The 14,385-nt window shown below is 36.2% G+C and overlaps 1 protein-coding gene across 1 annotated transcript in view; it reads right to left on the bottom strand.

Moving 5' to 3' along the window:
* Window positions 1-13,730, bottom strand: part of LOC145779700 (phospholipid-transporting ATPase VD-like) — a 36,893-nt gene extending 23,163 nt beyond the window's left edge. Inside the window, exons 1-5 of the mRNA XM_082591337.1 lie at window positions 13,612-13,730; window positions 12,804-13,202; window positions 4,257-4,467; window positions 3,198-3,283; window positions 1,052-1,201 (exon numbers count right to left, since the gene is read on the bottom strand). Of these exons, the coding sequence (XP_082447463.1) occupies window positions 1,052-1,201; window positions 3,198-3,283; window positions 4,257-4,467; window positions 12,804-13,202; window positions 13,612-13,730 (965 nt within the window). The remainder of the gene's footprint in view (window positions 1-1,051; window positions 1,202-3,197; window positions 3,284-4,256; window positions 4,468-12,803; window positions 13,203-13,611) is intronic.
* Window positions 13,731-14,385: the final 655 nt, after the last annotated feature.

Raw genomic sequence — 14,385 nt, 5'->3', positions numbered from 1 at the left:
ACAATGTCCGATTGTCCGATCATGCCAACAGCACAATCAGAAATCCTAACTTTTCGTTCCAACTGCAAATAGATTTCGATCAACATCGGCACAGAGAATAAATAGGAGTAGAAATAGGCTATACAACGTTATATTAAGTTATACATCTGACGTTGTTGTATATATATGCGAATATTAACATCTGGTCTAGCAGCGACGCGAAACAATAACATCAATTTCAGCAAAGAAGAACTCGCAGTAAACTTAAATAGCACCACGATTAATGGTGGCACTGACACTTTATACACAGAAAACAATGTGTTAGGTTACAATTGCATCACACTCCCGGCACACTATGAAGTAGTGTGTGTGTCAGAGTTGAGAAAAACCCGGGTTTTTTTGGGTTTTATTTAAAAAAGATGCAAAAAAGGTAAATTCATGCTTATTTCACCTCAAATACTACTTTTTACCAATGAAGTGCCTCTCACTCACAGCACATGCTGGCATAACTCAATAAAATAATGCACTAGGGCTGTTTAACTATGAGGCCTTCTTGCATATATATATAAATGAGTTTTAGTGTAGTACAAAGTGACATTACTTGATTTTTGTGTACAGAAATATCCGCGGTGTTTTCAATTTATCCTTGGAAATTTCCTTCACAATCACATCCTTAAGTCCTAATTTGAAGTTTGTTTTAAGTACCTTGTAGTACGTTGGTTCATTTTTTCAATCTTTTGATAAAAATTGGACAAATATGATGCTCTGTTTTTTTTTATGTTTTTTTTTGGGTTTTTTTAAGTATTTTTTTTTTTAAAAACCCACCCGGGTTTTTTGGGTCGGGTAAAATACCGACAACCCTGGTGTGTGCACATAAGTATCAAACATTCATGGGAACAAATAATACAGCATGCAGGTATGTAGTATTTTCAAGGTGAGTATGAAAGATGAAATTTGTTGCCAGTGAACAGCACGGCACAGGTGAACAGCATAGAGACTTAACGTAGATCCATGACAACAAACAAGTCGGCAAGCTGTTGAGGTCCATTTGAAGTATAACTCTTTACAATACCTTGGTCCATTATTGTTGAGCATAGCTTTGGTTTCGTGGCCTGCATAGATGACAATTCCTTCGACATAGTCAGTGTTGCGAATAACGCAACCACGTAATAGAAGATTGTTGTTGTTGATTGGGATTTTGTCTCCATTATCGGGAGGAATGCTGAAGTGAAAAGGTGGGATTATTGAAATAAATTATTAGTTCTTTTGAGTACATGAGCGACTTTGTGGGGGGGTTTGAAAACCTTTTAAAGTAAAAAGTGGCCATTGATTTTAAGCACTAATTTCGGATCCCAGCACTGCGTGTGCAGTACAAAATATTGCTTCCCTTACGAGTAGCTCCACAGTTTAATGGTGTTGTCGCAATGTCTGTGGTGCACTGGTGCAGCCCATAGGCTTGTTGGTCTACGCGTTGAAAACAAAGTCTTGAGTCAAGAGTCACAGCATTCAGACTCTTTTTTATTTGGTTTAGCACTACAGCACGTATACATCAATTAATACATATATAGATACAGAAATAAATACATTGAATGTGGTGCTAGTACTGGGATGACAGCGCAAGACCACAGGGTCAACGAAGTCACCTGCCACCCTCATGTAGATAAAAAAGAAAAAAAAACTACGAAAACGTACTTCGCTAATACGTTGGCAATGACATACAAAGCTTTTTACCATCTAGAAATCTCGCCTTGACGGTTTATTGCTAAATTTCGCGAGAACAAAACTATATAAAATGTCCAAAATGCCAATAAAAAGACCTCCAACGTTTACTAGATTCACCGCAAAACCACTTTCGTTTTAGCGATTTTAAAAGATTTAAATTTGTAGATAGAGCAGTCAAGTTTCAGATGTGAAAACCAGTAGCCTATTATATTCATGAAATTGATGCTGTTTATTAATAGGGTCGTAACTAGGAAACAATGTGTACATTTTAACATGGTAAAAAAATCAATTTCATGACGGCGAAGTCTCAAGTGGGGAGTTTCTACACAAAACTTCGATGAAGTAACTTGTTTGTATTACATTGTGGCTGTAACAGTTCGCAATTGAACATGAGGCAGCCACACATGTGACCTCTACGTCACAATTAATTAGAATAAAAAAATAAACTTTAAATAGCAATCGTTTTCTCCTGGTTCGTTTGGAAACGGCCAATGGCACTCAGTACACACAGAAAGACAATAGCATCCATGTTAATGATTGACTTTGAGCAAACAAGACCAATCTTTAAGCTTAACTGTAAAGCAAGATACTTTTGATCTATTTTGTAAGATTGGGAGCAAGAATAACTAGAAATAATAAATCGACTATGCTCACACCAGTCAAGTTAACCTTACTAAAATAGATTTTCAAATCATGATTCATGCTAAAAAATTTACCAAAACTTACACTAAATAAAAAGCACTAAACGCAGAAGATTTATATTAGTATATATAAAAAAAAGCAAAGCTAATTAATGTGATTATTTCGTTACCAAAGTTGGACGTATCTGGCTTGGCGCGATAAGAGTTCTCATGTGCAATTGTCTTGCATCATGACATTTACTGTCTACTTCTCTATGAATTACCGGTACAGTGAAAAGTTGAAACATAAAAGATTACAAAGCCAGCCATTCAACCACATCATGTTTTAACTAACACGACTTGTGCACTATGATTGTAGTTTTCGTAGTGCGGCGATGTAGTCGACACAAAACACAATCATACATTGTTCAACAACAATTAAAATCATTGATAACATTCCAGGCAGTAAAACCCGTCAGAGTCTGCAAACGTTAAATCAATGAAAAAAAGATGGATTCTGTGGGATGCGATCAAGCCTTGCAAATGAGGAGAATGTTTCCCGATAAGAACGAAATGTTAAGCAGACATGCAGGCTGGGGTTGTAACAAACGTCAAATTACTAAGTCGTACAAATAGTTCTGTGCAATTGGAAATGTAATTTATATATTACAAGATAATCGAAACCACATAAATGAAATGTGATGCAACACCTCATGACTACAGATAGAAATCCAGAAAACAACTATAACTAACAACAGTCTTGAATGTTATTGTGTAGTTGTATATGTTCCACTTCCATCCTATGGTTCAATGCCAGAAACAATGAAAATTACAGGTACGAAAAGCTCTATAGGATGAGTTAAATGGAATACTCACATGTTTCCGTGGAACTTGTAGATTTCATTGTTGGGTGTCTGGCATTCGATTATGCTTTTAAACTCACTTGGTAGAAATTCGTTGGGCTGAAACAAGAATGACAAGTTTCAACAACTCACCAGGCAAATGACGTAAAGATATGACGTCACAAACCGAAGGTTTTGTTCCTTTCATTTGCATGACATCTCCATACACAGTGCTAATTTTTGTTGCATCTGGACTAATGCATAGTGGTTGGCAATTTAGATGAAGTGGACGGGAAGGCAAGGAAGGCAATCTTCGTGTCCACTTTCAAGCATGCCTTTTAAGTGCCCTGCCAAAGATACAACCGAGCGCTCTCGGTAGGTGTCCGACCGGCATCCTTCCGATCGACATCGAGCAAGCACTCCATACGCTCACCGCTCAGCGGAAGGGGGTGATCTGAACGACTTTAAGACGCTGACAAGGGCGCCAGACAAATTGCGTCAATAACACATCGGCAACAAAGTCTGTTCAAAAATCAATCCTCGACAAAAATCAATACACATCACAGCCGTCATCATATCACATCATACGCATCACAGCCGTCATCATATCACATCATACGCATCACAACATCAGTGTAGATATAAATCGATATTTATTTGATTCAAACTAGTAAAATATATGTATTGTTATGCTAATGGTGAAAAGTAAACCCAGAAAAATGAAAATAGCTTGACCGAAAAAAAACTACGGAATACATAGAAAAAAGTCAACTTGGCGTGAAGCAGTGACATCACAACACTATACAAATTATACAAATGCAGTTGCGGCAATTAAGTAAATATCATATTGGTCACAACCATTCTATACCTACTAAGCATGCACTTTTGTGGCTTGAATTGAGAAACGTCTTGAGCAATGCTGCTTTATTTACTGCAACAATGTGTGGCAGGTAAGACCCTTCCAGTCAACCATGACTCATAACTATCAACGTCTCTCAACCTTCTTCTTGAATACAAAAGTTCGGATAAAGTTTTGAATTCATCTTAAAATCTACCAATGTCCAAAGCAATGCAATGGCACTTGTGAACTCACGTTTTGAAGTCCCCAGTGCCTTTTTACCACCGTTCTCTGTTTCAAGTTACTTTCCCCATCAATGTTCGAAGTTTCAATAAAACATCTCCCATCAACGTCCGACGAATGAAGAAGCAGCACATCAGCCGGTATCACACTGTTGCAAACCACCCGCACAATGTCCCCAACCTGAAGTTCCGACCATGGCACAGTATGATACTTCTTATCCTCGCTGCAAAACAAAACATTGTTTATAGAAATCTTCCTAAACGTTAGGTCGTCAATGAGACTTGGCAGTCTGAGAAAATAAATAATGAATGAAAAAATTTATAAAATAGTTTTTTTTCCAATATAGCAATGTCTTCCTTAACTCATCGAGCAGTGCCAGCAAAGTGAATACACGTAACGGACAACTCAGCTTTTCAACAGTAATGTTACTTACAAAGGATTTCTAGCATTCTCTAGGGCTGAACAGTGAACAAGCTACAGAGTTTCTACGATTAATAACTTGACTAGATTCGTTTGACAAATGGGTATATGAATCAACGAATGCAGGTTTTTCGTTGTGGTGAAATATTTAGATACGGTTTGCTATAAATTTTCGATATTCATATTGTGAATACCAAACGATGTTTTGTCAAATATGCTGCTGAGAAAGCTAGCATAAAACTTTCTTTAAGTGATCTCCTCTAAGCAACATAATCGAGTCAGGTTACACCTTTCACAGCAATTCAATACTGCTGAGACTAGAAACAACAAAAAAGTTCCCTATAGGATGACTAAGGAATTCAAATAACTTCGCGTCGATTCAATATCTTTCGACATACAATAGTTATCTTCATAAAAAGCGAATCAGAAGCAATGGAAAGCAATGCCATATTGTATCATGTTTGCCTTGACAGAACGTGAACCTGTACTTCATGTAAAAGTCATGGGATTTGAAAATATTTTATGCAAGTAGGAACGCCTGAGGCAAACGCTCTTGATGCTCATATGACCAATACAATCCCAGCTCAATGTTATCATACTGCTTCAGTTTCGACAGCAAAAAATTAATGAATCATTAAGAATTTTGGTTTACAAACGGAAATCGTTATGCCTGTAGGTCAGGCCACGCTGGCGCTTTATTAAGCATAAACGTAACAACGCTCTTCAGGCAATCATCATGATATCATTCAAGAAACCAAACGTATAACAGGGACTAGTCTGAAGGTGTTTACAACGTTTTCGTCGCAATGCACTTCTTATAGACTGGTGAGGCTCAATCACAGCCCGGCCCACAAGTCATTGCTTTTACATCGATTTAACGTTGGCAGAAAACACTGAAATGAACGCTAAGTTGGTAATGCAACAGTCGTCCCTCCGTCATATAGGCCCAACAATGTGCTTGGTTGTTTGATGACCGAAACAATGGAAAACGCAAAATATGGTTTTCATGCAGGTTTATTTTTATAAAGCTGCATGTGCTCGTCGTAGATTGCAAATAAGCAGTTCAAACTGCAATTTAGAGTTAAAATTACAAACGAACACGACTGCAATGACTGCTCGCGTCACGCATGAAGGTCATTTGGATCTGTGGCATAAAGGTAATATATATAATTACAACAAATGAAGGAGAGTTAAATACAAAATGCTTATAATGACTTAAAAAATCAAAAGCTGTGAATTAAAAAAAAATAGCCATCACTGAAATCAAGAAAAATCAACGTGCAATATCGCGCAAGCCTGATAAGCATCCTGTAGTGCAGAAGCCGAATTTCAGCGTAAACCAGGAAACTCCAACCAGCATTAAAAGTGACTACGGTACTGACAAAGCCAAACAGTTAGAGTTTACACCTTACTAACAAGTCAATGACGTTTCACACCATTCTTCGGGATTACTTTTCTCAACATGCAAGAAGATGTCAACCTGAGATTGTTCAACTGTTTTTCAATTTTCTAAAAATGTAACTACGTCATCGGAAACAGAAGCCAAGAAATTTAACATAAATAAACCAAGTGACATGACAAAGCAGTATAACACGTTTCTTGACACAATAGCGGAAGTTATGAACAGTTACATAAAGAATTTTCGTGCCATCGCTCAGTTAGTTTATCGACATTTTTGTAGGGGAGAGCTGAAGAAATAAAATTGCCCCTAAAACCAGCAGCGTGCCAACCCCACGGGTCACACTTCACATTTACAGGCAACGACATAAATATTGTGTGCAATGTCGGCATAAACATCGCAACCGATCTTTGTCAACTTGCTGCCAACGCCGAATTGGTAAAAAAAGAACAATAAGTCTTATGGGTAAAAAATCGTTTGAGCAACGTGAACAATTTTTGCTTTTTTCGGTCAAGAAAATTGCTCTGCTAGCAAATAAGACTTTTTGACATAGCTTCAATGCCTACAATAGTTGAATCAACGTAAATAAGAACCAGCTTGCCCAACAGAAAGGTGATTTTGCTTAACTGTACGTTTTCTTCAATCAACAAGGCCATGTATATCAAGTTCATGGAAAAGCTTTTCAGTAGAATAGTAGATGCTTCGAAACTATTGATTTCCCAAAGGACGAGAGATTTCGCATTATATGTTATATGTTAACTGTTTAAAATATGACCATAGTATTACTGTAATGGTTGTTCATGTGATACTTGATGGGTCAATTAAACAATTATGATTGGATAGTTACAATTCAACTTTAATGCGTCATTTCACAGAAGAAATAATCTCCAGCAATACATTCTGAGGTCACAACCACACAAACACAAACCAAAGCTATCCTGCCGCTTGCATTTTTAGCAACTACAAACGGAATGAGCGACTGTTGGCCTTTGAGACGATTTGTTGCATCCGTCCTACGAATGCGTTTAAAATCCAAACCAATGCACTGCATTGTTTGTGTATGGTTGATACAGGCCTATCACGTTTGCTGCACAGTGACACATTATGATGATCAGCAGATGGAAATTCCGGTCAACTTTCTGCCGTAGCTGATAATGAGAACACAAAACGTGACCAGGCTAAGAACCAAAAAAATATCTTTTTGCTGCAAGATTTATTCAGAAATATTCAACACCAGATTTTTAGATGTCACAAAAAAACGGAGAATGAGTTACCCGAAAGGAGCCCACAAAACGTTTTTCGAAGCGACCACCAAATTTGGCTAAACAAAGCAAGGTAGAATATTATCACGTTCCTCAGTTTTTACTGCGTTTAAATCTCCAGATAGACCAGTGGTTCGTAACCAGGGGTGTGAGGCTTGTTTGTAGGCGGTGCTGAGATGCTGGATTATTAAGGTTAGTTACGATATGACGTAAGCAAAGTTGCTTTACCAGATTTCAACAAACATTTTGATCTGCAGGCGACTGTTACGTTTTAGCAATTCTAAGAGGGGGTTCAAGAAATGGTTGGTAATCCAAGGTTGTGCTAACAACGCAAAATGTTAAGAACCACTGATAGGCGATATGGTCAAGGTTCGATAACACCTTAGTATCCACTGGTCACGCTACACGGCGATACGTTAAAACGAAACCACGTGATTATATAGATAAATAACTTAAAATAGAAACGTAAAGTGAGCCACCAAGCTGATTGGCCATGCGTGACAAGTTCATGAAAAGTAATCTACGTCACGTTGAAGAATAACATAAGGATTTTGGTAAAAATAACAGGACAGCGCTGTTCCAATAAAAGGGTGTGACAAACCAAAGAAAGTCAAATGGAGCAGACAAAAGGAGAAAACTACATTCAAGCCAAATACGCTTCTTTGTGTGGCATTTCACTGATGTGACTGCAATGGAAATAGTTTGTTCTGTCTACTTGTGTTGGCCATCGCTGAGATGGTAAATTAAGAGACATAGAGCAACAAGAAATCAGTCAAACAAAAGCCAAGAAAGCATGTATCACAACCCTATCCCTTTGAAGGGTTGGGATGAGAAATGCACTTAACTATGTGAACGACCCTTTGAAAGTGACATTTCTAACCCTGAAATGTGAAAAATGTTCCGTTTGGAAAAGATTGTCAATGAAAAGCATAAAATTAAGCGAAACGGAATTCCATCATATTTTTAATTAATGCATAACCTGAGCTTTAACTCAGAAGCGTTTAAGATATGAATCGAGTTAAAGTGCATTAACTTGGCAGTGTGCTTGGTGCTACAGAACCGGTACGGTAGCAAAGCATTCAGAAAATTTTCATGAAAAGCAAACAGCAACGTGATATAGTGTTCGAAAAAACATATTGTGCAAACATCTGCTGTACCTGTACATGGCATGAAACAACGTGTGTTTACATCACAAATCAAAAACACTGTTCTTCAAGCGTTCAATTTGGCTGATAAACCGAAAAAACACACCATAGCAATGCCGATGTTTTCATAACAGCAGTTATTATATACATACAGTCATACACGTTTAGTCGTACAAAACATCGACAGCCTACAAAATCCAACCTGCTGATCATAACGCTGGAAGTCCAAAGCTCACAGCATCGGTTGACTGTGGTAAGCAATGCCTGCTATAGCGCAGTGGGCTCAAACTTCAAACTAATGATTTGATTTTTTGCACTTGAACTTGGCTTGTCATGGTGTCATCGCAAAACAAAGATGTTCATCTGAGCACCCAGACAAGTTAATGGCGATCAGCCAGGTTTTGTTACGTCACACAAAACAAGCAGGCAACATTCTTCTAAAATGGCACTGAGCAACAAGTTCTTTCAGTTTTAGTGCAGGATGAAACAAACATGACGAAAAGTGTTGTCGTTATTCCATAAAGTATACGACGGCCATTAAACCCACTTTCAGCAAACCAAACTGTTGTGAAACACTGTACTCTCAAACAACAATGACAAGGCAAACTGTGAGTGAATATTGTCCAAAGAACTTGACAGATGATGAGGCGTTTTCAAAACTAAACCATACGTCAGTTTCAGTTCGTTGATTTATCAGATATATACTAAAAAGAAAGTCGCAATCCAGAGGGGCGAGGTTCGCGAGTAGGCAGACAATCATAGTCAATATGAGGGAACTTTCTATTCGCCTGAACAAAATAATGTGCCCAATGCCCATCATTTTAAACATGATAGGAATTCATGCAAAATTGCTTCAGTTGCAAAGTTCAATGACTCCAGTTACTGGAAAAAACGAGACATTGGTCTGTGTTTTCGACTTTTCATTCTTTTCCTTTTTGCGCCATATCTTACGGTGCGATAAAAATGTCAGTAAAAGTGGGTGTTGGGCTAAACAGACTGAAAGCTATAGTATATATAGATTAATTATAGGACGTGTATTATGAAAAAAAATTCTACATGAGTTGATTCGACCGACTGTAGCTTTCATACAATAGCACAGTGCACGAAAATGATCATTTTAACAAATCATCTGAAGCGTTTAACTCCTAGCCAACGAAATTCCTCATTTTTACACCAATTCAATGTATGAAAAGGTAAAATCAATGTAACAAGAACAATTTTGCTAGCTAGTTTGGTGCCTTAACATCAAGCAGAAATGACTAGAACTAAAGGATTACAAACTCGTTTACAATGCAAAATAAGAACTCAATAATTTAAAAATACAGTATCACAGCGGATACCAACCACAATACTCCGAGCATCAGGGTTAGGAAATATCGAGCTACCCACGTAGTGGCGAAAAACCAATAACGCACAGATCCTAGTTAATAATTTTCAAGTACCAACCAATGTGTGCCTGAAAAAACATAACACTACAATGTAAAAAGTCACCAGCCTACGTTGGTAGAATAAACGCTTTTAAGATTAAAGTTAACGCCCTTGGAACATGATAAGAGTCTAGAATACACATTGTATATATTTGTTCAAACGCAAAATCGCCAACTATTCCGTATGTTCGTGCTGCTTGTACTGCGGAAATCATTATGTCAATTTCTTTTTTTTTACTTCCTTTCCTTCCAAGTAAACATGATAAAAACAAAAAATTAGTCACTATGAAAACGTTTAACCATTGCATGAACACCACCACATAGTTTAAACAGTAGAATTGGGTTTTAATTTAACAAAACAATACATGGAACGTTTTTCATTTCTGTAGAAAACTTATGAAGATTTATGTAAATCTTAGAAATCCTTTTCAAAAATAGAACAATTGAGCCGATTTGTAAATTTACAAGAAACCGTATATATATATATATATTGCAAATAACCCCTAAGCCCAACAACGACATGCATACCTTTACCTAATACCTTACCTTAAGATATTTCATCACGCTGTTTGTGTTACTAATAGTCACGTTGTCAAGACTGGGTGACAAGTCAACACAGATGTTTTTGTTAACCCTTTATGACATAAGATATTATCAGCGAAGCTCTTTTCAATCGCAAGAACCATGTACAGAGCAGCACAGGAAATGGCAAACGAAAAGGCACCAGCATATGGCCGGCAAGGTTCAAATGGAAACGAAAAAGCTCCACAGCCATAGCGGTTGGTATTTTAAGTGTAGTGTCAGTCAAAATCTAAATATAACGCCGATGAATTAATTGAACTTGCAATAAAACTTATGAAAAAGTATGCAAATTATTAAACAAGCTTTTAAGATTTTGCATAGAAACACTCAAGGCTGCACTCAAAAACATATTCACTAAAAGTATACGTGCAATCAGATAGTCAATTGTGTGCTGTTGTAAACAGACCAAGGTAGCTACTTCAAAATAACAAGGAATTCCAATCACTTCATATTCTATTGGTTTCTCACATTCAGAGACGAAAATGAATCTATAACAAACTAACAAAAGGGATGTTGGTTTGACACAAGACAGTGAAATGAAACAACTCTGTCAATTCTTGCTATAATCGACTGCCGAAAAATTATGTAAATTTACATGCAATTAAATCGACCACAACACAATTTACTCTTCAAGCCACAAAACTAAATTAGTATATAATACTACAAGTAAGAAATCTTATAGAAAGTTGATTAAACTGGGAACAATGCAAAATGAGGTAATTTAACCATAAAACTAACACAATGGTTGTAAACTCAGCACAGTATAGATATAGCTTACAGAAAACAATTATTTTCTTACTGACAAGGTAATCGAAATTGTCTTCTGGATAACTTCCACTTAGTAGCCTATAAGTGCCATTATAAAAGAAACACACCACACTGCAACTTTTATGGCAGTTATATACAAACCAACCTAGTTATCCCAAAACCTAGGGTGACCATCAGTGCATACTGCATACCATAATAATATTAATAATATATAACACTGGTCTACAAAAAAAGAATTTTTTTTTGCTCCATGAACTTTAAAGACTGATTTAGAGTAATTTTGGGGTGCTGAATCCGAATCTGACCTCAGATTTATCCTATCACGTAAGGTTTGTGAAATATGATAACAACAAATTGTTACTTTCGTCAAAAGTGGAAGATTTGGCGTTGCGTTTACCACCAACATATGCAGTGCTGTAGCGAAAGGTTAGTGTTAGACAGGCCAAAACAGCCTAAATATGGTTACTGAACAAGCATTGTCATAGGCTTGATTAAATCTTTGTGGTTTCATGCAAAACATTGACCGGGGGAGGGGGTCAGTTACACTTATAGCCTCCCTTTTAGCTTGTTATTATTGCCTTGTTAATAATGTTGCTTAGAAAACAAATTGGTATCAAAATTATGATTGGTAGGTGTATTTCAGCTACTTATGCACCACATGGCCTGGATTTCTGGATCTTGCACAATGTGTATGTGCAATAAACGCAACGTCAAATCTTCCACTTTTGACAAAAGTAACAATATGCTGTTATCATATCTCACAAACCTGACGTGATAGCATAAATCCGAGGTCAGATTCGGATTCAGCACCCAAAAATTACTCTAAATCAGTTTTCAAAGTTCATAGAGCAAAAATCGTGTAGACCAGTGTAATCATTCGCTATCTCCGCTTGCAGCAGATTGTGCATCAACATGGGTTATTTAACAGGATTCCATGTGATTTTATGAGCCGTACTGCTTCCATGCTGGCTCAAGGCAGATTGGAAGAGGGTGATATGTCACCAGATTGTTACCCGATTTATCCTCACTGCGTTATGCAAGAAAGAACACAATCGGTACCCTTTTTAAAGTCTTTGGTATGACCCGACCTGGAATCGAACCCAGGGCCACCAGCACCAGAGCCGAAGGCGATAACCACTGAGCCAAAGGTTCACCACTGTTTTAAAAACTGTTAACCGCCACAGTTTTAACCACAGGATAACCACTGCATACCATAGTGGAATCTATTGTCGCATGCACCTAAAGCTGCTTTTCAAAAAACACAATATTTTATAATTGCTTAAGAGTCTTCTTTTTTGCATTAATTTTATATATATATAAATAATAATCAACAAAACATATTGTTTTGTTTATATTTAACAAAAACTATGGCCTGCTATGCACAAAAATACTTAAATGATATCTTGCAAATAAAGAAATGGAAAGTTAGCTCATTTTTCTTTGTAATATTATAACTTGATGCTAAAATAGATTCACTGGAAGCTTGATAATGATAAAATTCAAATTACTGAATAGCTTCAAATGACACAACTTAGAACAGTGAAACTGCCATGTACCTTAAATGAAGTTCAGATAATGCATTGTTGACTTCAGAGTCGTTTTTATACCTTCCATAATCTTCAAATAAATCTTTGATTGCTTGAACTAATAATATTACAATAACGGGAGCCATAGATAGAAAAGGTTGAATTGCACCAATTTGGGGTATGAAGTTCAATAAAATGACAAATACAAAGTAACAATTGGCAAAGCGATGAAATTGTTCAAAAAGATTTTTGGGAATAAATGACAAAATTGTGTATTTGGTTGTACGAATTTTATTTTTGGAATAATGTTTGTGATATTTTCGTATTTTTTGTAAATTCTCTTCAGTTTCAGAACACTGCTGCAATTGTTCATCTTCTAAAAGATGCCGAGGCAATAGCGTGCGTACAGTCTGCTGACCATGGATTCGCCTGAAAATACAAAAGTATATACCGGTATATATATATTTTTTTTTTTTAATTTTACAAACTTGCAGCAGACAAAAATAAGCTTGGCTGCATCAAATAGGCAAAATCTTACGATATCATATTTACTAATCCTGTCTACCTTACTAATCCATAAAATAGTGCATCTTCAGTCCATATGGCTGAAGGACACTAGACATAAATATTAAATCTGTGGTATGGCACATAAGTTCAAAATCATACAAATATTATATATAACAAGTATCATTTGTTTATGTTTATTATTTGACAAATTTGCATCAAATAGGATTTAATGGGATCTAAGAAATCAAATCGCAGCAAAGTAAGAACACGAAGCCGCTCCGCATGTTTTATGCAAAAGCAATGAAAACAACAAAATTTTTAAACGACAAACCTTTTTTTAAACTGCAAGAAATCTTGAAAACTTGCTAGAACTGTTGAGTTTCTTTCACTATGGGAACTATTTGTTCGAGAACTTGGGCTTGAAACGCCTCCATTTGATGTGGAAGTCATGTGTAAAATTTAAAAAAAAATCAACTTGGTATCCAGATACAATTCATATATATACCTAGTTAGCACATGCTTTTAATGGCTCTGTATTTTCAGTAAATACATTTCATCATTAGGGCAAACAAACTAAAATCAGTAGAAAATACAGTATTCAGAGTGATTTGAAAAGACTCACTTCAACCATTCTTTAATTTGTACTGGAAATTTTGCACAATAAAATAGGCCTATTATAGTATGTCCCCTAACATTTGCATTTATAAGCCAGATAACAATCAAATAAAAATAACTGTTTTTAAATGAATCCACATTTAAAAACAATGAATGCGTAAAGCCTTAAACTGTCATTTCATAATAACTTTGCATATTATTCAAGAAAAGTATTTAAAACTTGAAGTCCAACTCATCTGTAAAAACCATTGTATTAATCTAAAGTAAAAATTAAGCAACAAAAGTAGTCATTTTTTGAACTGTTTTTATTCATATATACTTTCTATTTTTTTAAAGCCTAGATATGACTCTATTAATTTATATCAGTGGATTTCAAACTGTTGCATGTATCCTTTTAGTGGTCTGTACTATACTTACATACTGCTATGTCTGCTTAACGTACAGTAGGGTGGTCCTTATTTTTTGACTTTTGAAATTTTTAGGTCTCACC

Source organism: Aplidium turbinatum, chromosome 11 (genome assembly GCF_918807975.1).
Source record: "Aplidium turbinatum chromosome 11, kaAplTurb1.1, whole genome shotgun sequence".
Classification (NCBI taxonomy): Eukaryota; Metazoa; Chordata; class Ascidiacea; order Aplousobranchia; family Polyclinidae; genus Aplidium; species Aplidium turbinatum.
Note: the sequence above shows the minus strand (reverse complement) of the source record. Positions and strands in the feature narration are given on the sequence as shown.